The following is a 14862-nucleotide window of genomic DNA, read 5'->3' as shown; positions in this document are numbered from 1 at the left end:
TTTGTGTGCGTGTGTGTGTTTTTGTGTTTTAAAGGAAAACGGGGAGAAAAAAAGGGCGGGGAAGTTGCCGGTCATTCGTGCTTGCTGTTGGCATTTATTCTAAGGGAGAGACATCAGCTTGGGGTTTTTTTTTCGTAGGGGATCCGCGCGTGAACGAAGCCCCACTCCCCTGCCCCTTTTGCTTTCGCTCCCGAGCCGGTGCTTTTGAAAAGGGCTTGACTCCAGCCTGGGATTCGGAGCGGGAGACGGCGCCGCTGCTGCTGCCGCCCGCACTGCTGTGGACTTACAATATCCGAGCAAAAGACTTTGCAAAAGACCACCCCGCCAAGGGGGAAAGGCACGCAGTTGGGCACCGTCTGCCTTCGGCGTCTCTTTAAACGGTGCTCGGATATTGTAAGTCCATAAAGAACTGGGGAAAAATATTGACTCGAGTATAAGCTGAGGGGGGCATTTTTCAGCTCAAAAAATGGGCTGAAAAACTCGGCTTATACTCGAGTATATACGGTATTTCTCTTCCCAAATATACCTTTATAATTTAAAACATCCTGTCCATAGAAAAAACACTATGGCTTGCAAATACTTCTGAATATAGTTATTAAGACCTATATTTCAAAAGACTCTATTTCATGAATATTATTATTTCATTTATAGAATGTGTTTACCTCACATTAAGTTTCTGAAGATTTTCTAGTGATCCTACAGCAGCAGGGAGAGACGTGAGTTGATTATCATGCACCTAAAAGTAATAAGCAATTGTTATAACATCTATTTTGCTAAAATATGGTGTATTAAATGCTCAAATGTGCCAAAAGGTAGACTTTGAAAATTACAATCTGCACTAAACTACACAATTTGTGCTTTTTATTTTTGCCCTTTCATCATGAAGACAAATGATGGGTGCGGGAGGGGGAGGAAGAAGAAGAATGAAAGGTAAGGAAGAAAAAACATCTTCACACTGAGAAGAGTTTTCATAAGGATGGTTTGCATGTTTGACTTAAGACTATTACAATAAAGTTCTTGCTTGCTTGTTTGCGATAGAGTCAAGTTTCTAAAAAAAACTAGCAATGGAAATATGATGCAAAGCCTTTTCCAAGAATTGTATTTAATAGAGTTTTAAAATACAGAAACATTTTTATTTCAGATATCAAAGGTTCCTCAATATGAGGGGGGGGAAGACAACTGTATTACACAAGGCAACAGGCTAAGGATTCCTCAGTCAGAAGCCAACATTCATTCTAACTTCACAACATTCTGTGAATGAAATCAGTGATTTAAGATTAGGTAACAAATTGGACAAGGGTTTGAACTGGGATTACTCTGTTCAAAAAAAGCTCTCTACCCTTTATTCTATATAGAAGTGTATGAATGTGTGCAAGAGAGGGAGGAAGGGGGGGAATCAATAGAGAGATTTTTATATGCTCCTCAAAAATACATCATTCAACAAAACTGTTACAGTTTACAGACCAGAAGATGTTTTCCCCCAAAAGTAATCAATGCAAGATTAGTAACATAAAGGTAACAGTCATTCATCCATTATTTTACTCACATCAAGCACAGTGAGAGCAGGTAAGAGTTTGACATCATCAGAAAGACACTGCAGTTTGTTAGAAGATAAAATCAATTTGTTGAGATCAGTTTGCTCCCACCAGCGATCGGCAGCACTGAAAGATACATTTTGGTGGGCCTCTTCTGGAGTATCCAAATTTATTCGCCATACATGTAGAGGTACTGCATATAAAAATAGGTCATATCCATATGAAAAAAATCATTTAGTAACATTTAGTAACATTCATCTTCCACTATTGGTATTATTCTTCTAAATCGAATACTGATTTTGGAAAAAATTAGTGGATTTTGTATACAGGTGTATTTCTGAAAAGAATTACACATTTTCTTAAATTTTAAAAGATGTAGTATTTCATTGCAGGCTTTAGCTACCTTTCAACTTGTCAACTTGTCTAAGTGGCAGTTTACTTTTCAACGACAATTTTCAGGCTATTTCTAAACAGGGATATACAAGTCTTCCAGAAGAACTGGAACAAGCCAAAATATAGTCCAGTCCACAAATCAATGGGGCAGAGGAAATGTAGTGTGATGGCACTAAAATGGCACCTCTAATCTGTCTTTCATCAACCTATCAGGTAACCTATTTTTGCATACAGATTTATTGATCAACTTACCATTTACTGGTCATGCTCACTGAAATAAAAAATAACTGTCACAACTCTTTGTGAATTTCATCCCAGTTCCCAAATATCCCTATCAATGTAATGCAAGACAAAAGCAGTGTCAGTAACAAGTGACTGTGGCTGGCAATATCTAGAAGTATCCCATGGAGTGTGGTTAGAATTATGCAGACTGTAGAATCTAAGTGTCCATACAGGTAATCTTCATCTTACAACCATTTGTTTAGTGCAGTGTTTCTCAACCTTGACAATTTTAAGGCATGTGGACTTCAACTCCCAGAATTCCACAGCCAGCATTGCTGGCTGTGGAATTCTGGGAGTTGAAGTCCACATGCCTTAAAATTGTCAAGGTTGAGAAACACTGGTTTAGTGACCATTCAAAGTTACAGTGGCAAGTGAAAAAAGTGACTTATAACAGTTTTTCACACTTACGACCATTGAAGCATCCCCATGGTCACATGATCAAAATTCAGATGCTTGGCAACTGGCATGTATTTATGACAATGGCAGTGTCCTGGGGTCATGTGATCACCTTTTGCGACCTTCTGACAAGCAAAGTCAATGGGGAAGCCAGATTCACTTAACCATGTTACTAAATTAAGAATTACAGTGAGTCATGATACAACTGTGGCAAGAAAGGTCGTGAAATGGGGCAAAACTCACTTAACAACTATCTTGCTTAGCAATGGGAATTTTGGGCGGAAAATTGTGGTTGTCAAGTTGAGGACTAGCTGTATTCTCCTCCGGCCCATACTAGAGAGGACAGTGCCCTTTGGCTAAAGGAGATGGGGAATGCTGACGGTAGCCAAAATTGAACCACTTGGAGCTGGGCCAATCTCAGCCATGTCTGCCTCAGTATAAATGAGACATAGGACAAGTTGATAGAGGAAAAACCAATGTAAGCTGCTTCTGTGGTGGATGGGGATGAGAGGCCGAATCACAAGGACATGCCCTCTAAAACTGCTTTGTAAGGCCAGGAAGATAAAAATATGTTGAGACTTTAGAAAGAGTACAGAGAAGAGCAACAAAGATGATTAGGGGACTGGAGGCTAAAACATATAAGGAACGGTTGCTGGAATTGGGGATGTCTAGTTTAATGAAGAGAAGGACGAGGGGGGACATGATAGCAGTGTTCCAATATCTCAGGGGCTGCCACAAAGAAGAGGGAGTCAAGCTATTTTCCAAGGCGCCTGAGGGCAGGACAAGAAGCATCGGGTGGAAACTAAGCAAGGAGAGAAGCAACCTGGAACTAAGGAGAAACTTCCTGACAGTTAGAACAATTAACCAGTGGAACAATCTGCCTCCAGAAGCTGTGAATGCTCCAACACTGGAAGTTTTTAAGAAGAGACTGGACAGCCATTTGTCTGAAATGGTGTAGGGCTCCTGCCTGAGCAGGGGGTTGGACTAGATGACCTCCAAGGTCCCGTCCAACATTATTATTATTATTACTACTACTACTACTACTACTACTACTACTACTACTACTACTACTACTACTACTACTACTACTACTACCCCCCAAGAAATCACTAAGGCCGTCAGCCTTTACATTGCCCCAGCAGCTGGCTCAAGAGTTGCAGGAGGAGCTTTAATTCATGTCAACTAACACCGGCTTTTGTTTTTGGTTCCGGAACAACTAGAAACACACAAAACCCACAGGACCATAGCAAGTCAAGAAAATAACATAAATGCAATACATGCAAACGGTTTCCTTCTGAGTGTGGGGAAAAAAACCCGGTCACACAAAAGAGGGGGTGAACGATGCATAGTAATGCAATCCACCTACCCACCTCGTGCAAAACGAGCCGAAGAGACGAGTAGAAAAAGCCCTTTTCTTCCCCCCCCCCCCCAGGTTGAGGTGCTGAATCCCCGCCATTCCGGCTTGGGAACGAAACGCAGGCCGTCCCTCTCTAGGGAGGCGTAAGCTAAATCTACCGTCGCTCTTTAGGGTAGGGGAGACCTGGGCCTGCTCACCTTCGGTCAACTCCCGGCCGGACAGGTTTAATTGGCCGCTCTTCCTAGCCGCCCGAAGCAAGCCNACATCTCAATTATCTGCTAAAGAAAACAAATCCTACCTTTAAATATGTACATGAATGAAAATCTGGCAGGTAGCACAACTTATTTCTCCTTAGATAAAGTTGTTCTAATGAAACCATACTGCCCAGTTCAGGAGGTATAGTTTCCAGGAAGTTCTTAGTGCAATCAAGCTGTTTTAAACCTAGAGGAACAGAGCAAATGAAGAAATAAGTTATATCATCAGTACCAAAATAATCAGTACCAAAATAAGAACTTGTGGTTCTTACTTGTGTGTAGTGTGCACTGTGGACAACACTTAAATTTTGTTGTGAGATGCACAATGACAATAAAGATATTCTATTCTATTCTATTCTATTCTATTCTGATAGCTTATTAAAGATCACAACCATACAGGTTTTCAATATGCTACCTCTAGAAAGCGTATCCATGTTTAATTTAACAAAGATCAATAAGAAGAAATTCTCAAGTATATGTATGGCATGTTACCAACTTGGCTTCTTCAGTAAGAGTGGAAAATGCAAGGTTATAGAAATAATGTTGGGAATCAGCATGATTTATATCAGCATCTATACAAAATTATTAAAAATATTTCATCTATGTTATGTGGGTAGTCCTCATTTACCGAATGCTCAATCAGCAAATGTTCAAAGTTACAATATTACAGAAAAGGGAGGTTTATGACCAGCCTTTGCTCTTGTGGCTGCTGCAACATCTCCAGTCACATGATCATGATCCTGGCGCTTGGCAACCAGTGTGACGTTATGACAGTCAGAGATTCCAACAGTCACATGATCTCCGTTTGTGACCTGCACACCCAACTTCTGACCAGCCAAGTGAACAGGGAAGCTGGCAGGAGAGCACAAGTCATGATCATGTGATGTGTGCTTAACTACCATGGCTGATTTATTTCCTGACCACAGTCACATGATGTTCATATTATGACTGTGTGGCTTAATGATGAAAATTGTGGTCAATAAGGACTACCTGTATGCATAAAGTATTTCCATTTACATAGTTATGTCAACAACACATGTTGTTACAAATGATTTTCATAAACTGCAATGAAATGTTGTGTAAGCAGAACTCAGAACACTTTTTAAAATTCAAGCTTTTCTTTCTAGTTATTCTAAAGGTGTTCTTAAAAGCAAACAATTTGTCAGCCATCCAGGTAAACCAAACAGGAAACACAAACAGATAAGCTAATTTTACTTTATTGGAAGGCTACATTAACAGAATCCTGCAAGTTTAATCATACTAATCTCCTACTATTGATTTTAACAGCCTGATCAATTAGAGCAGGTCATACCTAAATTTCTTTCTCTGACCACTAAGCACTTTTGGGCGCCTCCCTCTGGTTGTTTTCTCTGCAGCATCTCTTCACTTTGTCCCTCGAGATCATTCCCACATACCGTTATACAATCCCAATGCAGTTTAGAAAAATCATAAATGGTATTTCAGAATAAAAACAAAGGCAATCCATTAAAAAAATGTTAGCGAGGATTTGAAAAAACATACTACTTCCATTTCTCTACAGTATAAACTAGTAAGAAAGTGTGCAGTAGAGTTTATGGTAAATAATTTCTACACCCAGAGCTAGTATGCATGCAGAGTCCTACTAATAACTAGATAGAAGTACACTTTGCTCGCCTGCCTAGACAACGACAACTACAACAACAATAATAAAAAAAAAAGTTGGAAGGGACCTTGGAGGACATCTAGTCCAACCCCCTGCTCAGACAGGAAACCCTATACCGTTTCAGACCAATGGCTGTCCAGTCTCTTCTTAAAAACTTCCAGTGTTAGAGCATTCACAGCTACTGGAGGCAGATAGATTTAGTCTAATAGTTTATTTAAAATTAGCATACCATTTTTTCACTTACATGAAAACAAAAATTAAAGAAAAAATATTGCTGACAATAATGTTTCAGAATAACCTCTTTTAGAAAAGGAAAAATAAAGCAATGATTAACTCAAAATAAAGCAATGATTAACTCAATTAGTCCCTTACTTTTCATTGCACTGATTTCTGTGGGTAGATTCCTTAATTGATTAGAAGCTAAATTGAGACGCACCAAGTTTATAAGGAAAGCAAAACTTGTTGGGATACCAGGGATGTGGTTATTAGAGATATCCTAAAGAAAGAAAGGAAAGAAAACCATGTTTATTAACCTATTTAAGAAACTTGGATCTGGGTTAGCTGAAAACAAATTGGTTAGCATAATTCTACCTTCCACTTCGAGTTCCAACATCAAAGCTTTGGCATATCCTACCTATTCGATTGATGAGCCAGACAGAAGCAAATTGGTTCCTTTCATTTCATTTCCACCATGAAAGGTCATTTTTACCTTTGTGTGTTTAGTGAGCGTGACTGGAGAACACGTTTGCAAACCTTCTCTGAGCTACTAGATACTGTATCTAGCTGAAACTCAATGCTGGAGAAGGTACATCATGTGAAGATTATCACTGCAGAGGAATTTGATGTTTGAACCTCCTCCACTAAAGCCATATTCCTTCTCTGTTCTCAAGACAAAAAGGAAATTGATGTATCCTGCATTCATTCTATGCCACCCAAACTCCCCAATAACGTTGTGTAGCTAATTCTTCCATTTACGATGACCAAGAGCCAGTGGATAATAATTAAATTTATATTCTACAACAATACCTTTCATACCATCAAACAAAAACGTTTGCAATCCTAGATCCTTGAGGAAAAATTCTATAAGTGGATAAAAATGCAAATCCCTTCTAAACATCTGGCTGATTGTGTGATGAACCATAATAATAATAGACAAAACACCATCAGTCACTTGCAAAAAGGCAGCTTTACTTGGAACAGCTTGCATTTATGACAACATGTTTAACATGATGAAACCAGAACATATGCCTATCCCAGGTCTTCGGGAAGGACTTGATAGATTGATAAAAAATGCCAAAGGCCAAATCCAGCTTAAACATCTGGCTGACTGTGCAACCAGCCATAATAATATAAACTTGTATGCAGCCCAGGAGAAACAACATGGGGATTGTTGACTTGTCTTCTTACAACTTCCACTGCTTTCTCTTGCACTATTACAGGGGGTATCTCATTCTTAGGGAAATTTTGGGAAACAGAAACGAAACTTTTTTCTCCCTTTACAAGTAGTCCTCGACTTACGGCCATAATTGAGCCCAAACTTTGTGCTGCTAAGTGAGACAGTTCAGTGAATTTTACCCCATATGACGACCTTTCTTGCCACGGTTATTAAGTGAATCACTGCAGTTAAGTTAGGTAACATGGTTGTGAAATGAAATCTGGCTTCCCCACTGACTTTGCAAAAGATGGCAAAAGGTGATCGCTTGACTCTGCAACACTGCAACCATCACAAATACATGCCAGTTTCCAAGCGTTCAAATTTTGATCATGTGACCATGGGGATGCTGCAACGATCCTAAGTGTGAAAAACAGTCCTACGTCATTTTTTTCAGTGCCATTGTTAATTATGAACAGTCACTAAATGAATGGTTGTAAGTCAAGGACTGCCTGTACTTGGGGGTCGCCTACTTCAAAACCAAGAAATGTACTGTACTTAGTGTACAGTAGCAACCACAACCACAACCAGAAAGTCATAAAGCCATAAGCTTCTACTTACCAACTCTTCCAAACTGACAAGCTGTCCAAATTCATCAGGCAAGTGATACAATTCATTGTGCTGCAGAAGCAGACTCTTCAAGTGTTTTAGCTGAGTAAGTTCTTCTGGTATCTTTTTCAGTTTATTATGACTATTGATAAAATAGGAATTGTGAAAGGCTGCATTTGTATACGATTGGTCTGTCTGCTAACTGTCTGCTTATGGAAGGCCAACAGGCCAATCAGATCTCTGGAAGGATTGTATTCCAGAGAACAGAAAAGGCTCTCTTCTCTCTTGCCTGTCAGTCAACATTCCTTACCGTGCTGGAACAGATGGTACAAAGAAGGGGAAGAGATACTGTACATACAGGATATTAGGTATCCTGGATGCTAGTACTAGTCTGCTAGTCAGGTTAGTACTAGAATGGAAATCAGGAAATTCCAGGGCTGTGACTAAACTGGAAAGGTAAAAAAATGCACTTCTTTCTTATTTTGTTCTTGTGATCACCAGAAGCTGAGGTGGACTTGAGGAAGCCATAGTTTTGAGCTTAAAGATTTGTTTTATGCAGAACAAAACATATGACCAATTTGATAAACCAGATTTTTGTCTATACAAAATAAATGTAACTTATTTCTCTTCCCAAATATACTTTTATAATTTAAAACATCCTGTCCATAGAAAAAACACTATGGCTTGCAAATACTTCTGAATATAGTTATTAAGACCTATATTTCAAAAGACTCTATTTCATGACTATTATTATTTCATTTATAGAATGTGTTTACCTCACATTAAGTTTCTGAAGATTTTCTAGTGATCCTACAGCAGCAGGGAGAGACGTGAGTTGATTATCATGCACCTAAAAGTAATAAGCAATTGTTATAACATCTATTTTGCTAAAATATGGTGTATTAAATGCTCAAATGTGCCAAAAGGTAGACTTTGAAAATTACAATCTGCACTAAACTACACAATTTGTGCTTTTTATTTTTGCCCTTTCATCATGAAGACAAATGATGGGTGCGGGAGGGGGAGGAAGAAGAAGAATGAAAGGTAAGGAAGAAAAACCATCTTCACACTGAGAAGAGTTTTCATATGAGAAGAGTTTTCATAGGGATGGTTTGCATGTTTGACTTAAGGCTATTACAATAAAGTTCTTGCTTGCTTGTTTGCGATAGAGTCAAGTTTCTAAAAAAAACTAGCAATGGAAATATGATGCAAAGCCTTTTCCAAGAATTGTATTTAATAGAGTTTTAAAATACAGAAACATTTTTATTTCAGATATCAAAGGTTCCTCAATATGAAGGGGGGGGGGAGACAACTGTATTACACAAGGCAACAGGCTAAGGATTCCTCAGTCAGAAGCCAACATTCATTCTAACTTCACAACATTCTGTGAATGAAATCAGTGATTTAAGATTAGGTAACAAATTGGACAAGGGTTTGAACTGGGATTACTCTGTTCAAGAAAACCTCTCTACCCTTTATTCTATATAGAAGTGTATGAATGTGTGCAAGAGAGGGAGGAAGGGGGGGGAAATCAATAGAGAGATTTTTATATGCTCCTCAAAAATACATCATTCAACAAAACTGTTACAGTTTACAGACCAGAAGATGTTTTCCCCCAAAAGTAATCAATGCAAGATTAGTAACATAAAGGTAACAGTCATTCATCCGTTATTTTACTCACATCAAGCACAGTGAGGGCGGGTAAGAGTTTGACATCATCAGAAAGACACTGCAGTTTGTTAGAAGATAAAATCAGTTTGTTGAGATCAGTTTGCTCCCACCAGCGATCGGCAGCACTGAAAGATACATTTTGGTGGGCCTCTTCTGGAGTATCCAAATTTATTCGCCAAACATGTAGAGGTACTGCATATAAAAATAGGACATATCCATATGAAAAAAATCATTTAGTAACATTTAGTAACATTCATCTTCCACTATTGGTATTATTCTTCTAAAGCAAATACTGATTTTGGAATAAATTAGTGGATTTTTTGATACAGGTGTATTTTTGAAAAGAATTACACATTTTCTTAAATTTTAAAAGATGTAGTATTTCATTGCAGGCTTTAGCTACCTTTCAACTTGTCTAAGTGGCAGTTTACTTTTCAACGACAATTTTCAGGCTATTTCTAAACAGGGATCTACAAGTCTTCCAGAAGAACTGGAACAAGCCAAAATATAGTCCAGTCCACAAATCAATGGGGCAGAGGAAATGTAGTGTGATGGCACAAATATGGCACCTCTAATCTGTCTTTCATCAACCTATCAGGTAACCTATTTTTGCATACAGATTTATTGATCAACTTACCATTTATTGGTCATGCTTACTGAAATAAAAAATAACTGTCACAACTCTTTGTGAATTTCATCCCAGTTCCCAAATATCCCTATCAATGTAATGCAAGACAAAAGCAGTGTCAGCAACAAGTGACTGTGGCTGGCAATATCTAGAAGTATCCCATGGAGTGTGGTTAGAATTATGCAGACTGTAGAATCTAAGTGTCCATACAGGTAATCTTCATCTTACAACCATTTGTTTAGTGACCATTCAAAGTTACAGTGGCAAGTGAAAAAAGTGACTTATAACCGTTTTTCACACTTACGACCATTGAAGCATCCCCATGGTCACATGATCAAAATTCAGATGCTTGGCAACTGGCATGTATTTATGACAATGGCAGTGTCCTGGGGTCATGTGATCACCTTTTGCGACCTTCTGACAAGCAAAGTCAATGGGGAAGCCAGATTCACTTAACAACCATGTTACTAAATTAAGAATTACAGTGAGTCATGATACAACTGTGGCAAGAACGATCGTGAAATGGGGCAAAACTCACTTAACAACTATCTTGCTTAGCAATGGAAATTTTGGGCGGAAAATTATGGTTGTCAAGTTGAGAACTAGCTGTATTCTCCTCCAGCCCATACTAGAGAGGACAGTGCCCTTTGGCTAAAGGAGATGGGGAATGCTGACGGTAGCCAAAATTGAACCACTTGGAGCTGGGCCAATCTCAGCCACGTCTGCCTCAGTATAAATGAGACATAGGACAAGTTGATAGAGGAAAAACCAATGTAAGCTGCTTCTGTGGTGGATGGGGATGGGGATGAGAGGCCGAATCACAAGGACATGCCCTCTAAAACTGCTTTGTAAGGCCAGGAAGATAAAAAGATGTTGAGACTCTAGAAAGAGTACAGAGAAGAGCAACAAAGATGATTAGGGGACTGGAGGCCAAAGCATATAAGGAAAGGCTGCTGGAATTGGATATGTCTAGTTTAAGGAAGAGAAGGACGAGGGGGGACATGATAGCAGTATTCCAATATCTCAGGGGCTGCCACAAAGAAGAGGGAGTCAAGCTATTTTCCAAGGCACCTGAAGGCTGGACCAGAAGCAATGGGTGGAAACTAATCAAGGAGAGAAGCAACCTGGAACTAAGGAGAAACTTCCTGACAGTTAGAACAATTAACCAGTGGAACAATCTGCCTCCAGAAGTGGTGAATGCTCCAACACTGGAAGTTTTTAAGAAGAGACTGGACAGCCATTTGTCTGAAATGGTATAGGGTTTCCTGCCTGAGCAGGGGGTTGGACTAGATGACCTCCAATGTCCTGTCCAACATCATCATCATCATTATTATTATTGTTGTTGTTGTTGTTGTTGTTATTATTATTATTATTATTATTATTATTATTATTATTACGGATCATCGCACAGTCAGCCAGATGTTCAGACTGGATTTGGCATTTTGTCTACCTATCGAGTCCTTACCCAGGACCTGGGATAGGCAAATGTGGATGTTTGATGGTATTACAGATATCGTCGCAGGATGGAAGCAGTTCCTAGTAAGGCCGCCTTTTGCAATTGACTAATAGCGAATTTGTCAATGGCGATATTACTACTACTACTACTACTACTACTACTACTACTACTACTACTACTACTACTACTACTACTACTACTACTACTACTACTACCCAAGAAATCACTAAGGCCGTCAGCCTTTACATTGCCCCAGCAGCTGGCTCAAGAGTTGCAGGAGGAGCTTTAATTCATGTCAACTAACACCGGCTTTTGTTTTTGGTTCCCGGAACAACTAGAAACACACAAAACCCATAGGACCATAGCAAGTCAAGAAAATAACATAAATGCAATACATGCAAACGGTTTCCTTCTGCGTGTGGGGAAAAAAACCCGGTCACACAAAAGAGGGTGTGAACGATGCATAGTAATGCAATCCACCTACCCACCTCGTGCAAAACGAGCCGAAGAGACGAGTAGAAAAAGCCCTTTTCTTCCCCCCCCCCCAGGTTGAGGTGCTGAATCCCCGCCATTCCGGCTTGGGAACGAAACGCAGGCCGTCCCTCTCTAGGGAGGCGTAAGCTAAATCTACCGTCGCTCTTTAGGGTAGGGGAGACCTGGGCCTGCTCACCTTCGGTCAACTCCCGGCCGGACAGGTTTAATTGGCCGCTCTTCCTAGCCGCCCGAAGCAAGCCCTGGGGGATGGCGGCCGCGTCGGCCTCATCCTGCCCAGCGCCCCGCCTGAAGCCCGCCAGGGAGTGGCCCGCGCCCCGTCTCCGAGCGCCAGACATCGCGGGCGCCTCAGCTCTTCTCCCGCCTGAATTCCAGGGAGGGGGCGGGAAACGCGGCTAGCCGGCCTTTCCGCGCAAAGAAGACGGGCCGGGCTGTTCCCACTGCCTCCGCCTTTGGGAGCAGGCGTGAGAAGAGCTGAGAGGCAGTCTTGTGAATCGAGACCGCGATTTTTGCTTTAAAAGTTGGGAAGTGAATGGGGAAGGATCCCGGTTAGTGACTCTCAAGGAAACGCCGCCTCTGCGAAATGAAACTACGCGTCCACTTATCCTCTTTCCCGAATGGGCGTCTCCTTGAGATTCACGATTGTGCTTTTGCTGTGAAGTAGGTTAAGGCTGAACCAGGATCAAGGCCCTGCTTCCAGTCCTGTCCAAATAGTTATGATTAAGATTTCTTACCACACTATGTTAATCAGCTCATCATTGCAAGAATGTGGTTGGATTCACATAATTACTAAAGCAGAATCCCAGGTTAATGTACACCATATTACAGAGCGTTCTGCATCCAAATAAACATTTTATATTTGGTCTGCAAACAAGATGACTGGGTTTACAACAATAAACCAAACTACAAATTCTACAGTTGTATGTTACAAAGGAATGGCAGCACTTTAACAGTAGCTGATGTGGGGAGAGACTAAGCAGGATCAGACTATGTTGTGCATTGGTGGAAAAATAGTATGACTTCTCAGGACTATAGTAGATTGGGAAGTTTTTTTAAAAAGCCAATCCAGGAGGCAATGGCAAATTACAATATTGTTGCCAAAAAAATCTTTGTGGACGCATCCAGATCTATATACTACTAAAATTCTGATTGTCATGACCCATCATTGGGTGAAATGGTACATCAGAAGAGCAACAATTTTTGAAGCAAAGTACCTCAAATGGGCTAAATTATAGAATGTGTTCATAATCTGGGACCCATGATTCCTGGGAGAATGACATTTGGAGAAATTGTGGCTGCTTCAGTGCAGCTGCGCTCCTGAGTTCTGCCGTTGCTGCGGTTCCATGACAGTTACCCAGGCAGTCTTGCAATCCCTCATTCCCATCCTCACTCAGCAGTAGACACATGCCTGCTGGAAAGAGGAGATTTCCAATGCTATCTGCCAGGTTCTCCTAAGGAAATTCAATGGGGGAAGTCTGCAGGAAGTTGGAAGTCACTCCTGTTCCACTGCTTTATTATCCACTCTTGGTCATTCTGTTTCTGTTTAGGTAAAGAAGTATCTTTGAAACAATGACCCCAAAAAAGTACAAGTTCTCTAGCATTCACCAAACCTCAAGCTCATTTCAAGGATGCCCTTACTCATGGGTTGAGCAAACCTAGCCAGTCTGTATCACATCTAAGTACAGCTTTATTGTCATTAATACTGGTGTGTCATTTTACTATTTCATATTTTCTGTCCATTCATCTCCATACACACATACACAGAGAGGGGGTGAATGAACAGAATATATCTGTCTGCCTGCCTGCCTGCCTGCCTGCCTACCTACCTCTTCTGTCCAAACTTATAATGAAAGGCCCATAATTCACAAAATTAAAACATTAGTGTGCTAGTCTTAAGATATCACAAGCCTTTTTGCTTTTATAGCAATATAAGCATCACTTCTCTGGAAATCAAGAAAGCATTTCTAGTGAATAAAATATTTAATATTAAAATACTTTTAATGTGCAATTTTATACAGATCTAGCTATCAGCATTTTATTGTTCAGTCACTAAGTTGTGTCTGACTTTTTGCAATCTCATGGACCATAGCACATCATACCAGGCACCCCGTTCTCCACTGTCTCCCTGAATTTGCCCAAATTCATGTTCACTGCATTAATAACCCTATCTAATCACTTCCTCCTCTGCTGTCCCCTTCTTCTTTTGCCTACAATTTTTCCCAACATCAGGGTCTTTTCCAACAAGTCCTCTTCTCATTAGGTGGCCAAAGTATTTGAGCTTCAGTTTCAGTGTCTGTCCTTCCAAAGAATAGTCAAGGTTGAAGTTATCAGCATATTGATGATTTTTTTAAAACTTTTTTGGTATGTTTCTCGAGTTAGTGGTGACTCCTGATGACTGCTGGATTGAAGGTTTTGTTGACAAGATTTCAGTAGTGGTTTGCCCTTGCCTGTTTCCTAGAGTTGAGAGTGCTTAGCACAAGGACATCCAGCTGGCTTCATGGCTAAAGCAGGACTAGAACCCAGTCTCCTGGTTTCTATCCTGATATCTTAACCATTACTCAAAACTGGCTCTGCCACCAATAATTAGATCTAACAAAAAAGTGAGGTACTGTCTTCTACTATCAATCCATTTGCAAAATGTCAGGGGTTTTTTCTAAATTCAGAAAGAAAAATCAGAATTCATATCACTTTCATCAGCTGATCTTGCGGAACATATCAGCCCAGCCTTCTGCAATCTGGTAGCCTCCAGAACATGCATAGTATAGGTATAGATCC

The 14862-nt window shown here is 40.2% G+C and overlaps 1 protein-coding gene and 1 long non-coding RNA gene across 2 annotated transcripts in view; both read right to left on the bottom strand.

Annotated features, from left to right (window-relative positions):
* LOC107296938 overlaps positions 1-4213 on the bottom strand; it is a 9271-nt gene extending 5058 nt beyond the window's left edge. The window contains exons 1-3 of the long non-coding RNA XR_001549111.1: positions 4161-4213; positions 1547-1728; positions 663-736 (exon numbers count right to left, since the gene is read on the bottom strand). This is a non-coding gene — a long non-coding RNA (uncharacterized LOC107296938). The remainder of the gene's footprint in view (positions 1-662; positions 737-1546; positions 1729-4160) is intronic.
* Positions 4214-4234: 21 nt separating this feature from the next.
* Positions 4235-12425, bottom strand: LOC107296937 (leucine-rich repeat-containing protein 40-like). Its single transcript, XM_015826294.1, has 6 exons — positions 12266-12425; positions 9522-9703; positions 8617-8690; positions 7853-7982; positions 6232-6355; positions 4235-4404 (listed from the first exon to the last, which is right to left on the bottom strand). The coding sequence occupies exons 1-6, from the start codon at positions 12423-12425 to the stop codon at positions 4235-4237; spliced, it is 840 nt and encodes a 279-aa protein (XP_015681780.1).
* Positions 12426-14862: the final 2437 nt, after the last annotated feature.

Source organism: Protobothrops mucrosquamatus, unplaced genomic scaffold (genome assembly GCF_001527695.2).
Source record: "Protobothrops mucrosquamatus isolate PMUCROS unplaced genomic scaffold, P.Mucros_1.0 scaffold3041, whole genome shotgun sequence".
Classification (NCBI taxonomy): domain Eukaryota; kingdom Metazoa; phylum Chordata; class Lepidosauria; order Squamata; family Viperidae; genus Protobothrops; species Protobothrops mucrosquamatus.
Note: the sequence above shows the minus strand (reverse complement) of the source record. Positions and strands in the feature narration are given on the sequence as shown.

Coding starts and splice junctions, on each gene's coding strand:
- LOC107296937 (XM_015826294.1), bottom strand. CDS start 12,425: ATGTCTGGCGCTCGGAGACGGGGCGCGGGCCACTCCCTGGCGGGCTTC. Junction 8,691..9,521: donor CCGCCCTCACTGTGCTTGAT/GTGAGTAAAATA, acceptor TATTACTTTTAG/GTGCATGATAATCAACTCAC. Junction 4,405..6,231: donor AGAAATCAGTGCAATGAAAA/GTAAGGGACTAA, acceptor CTGTTCCTCTAG/GTTTAAAACAGCTTGATTGC.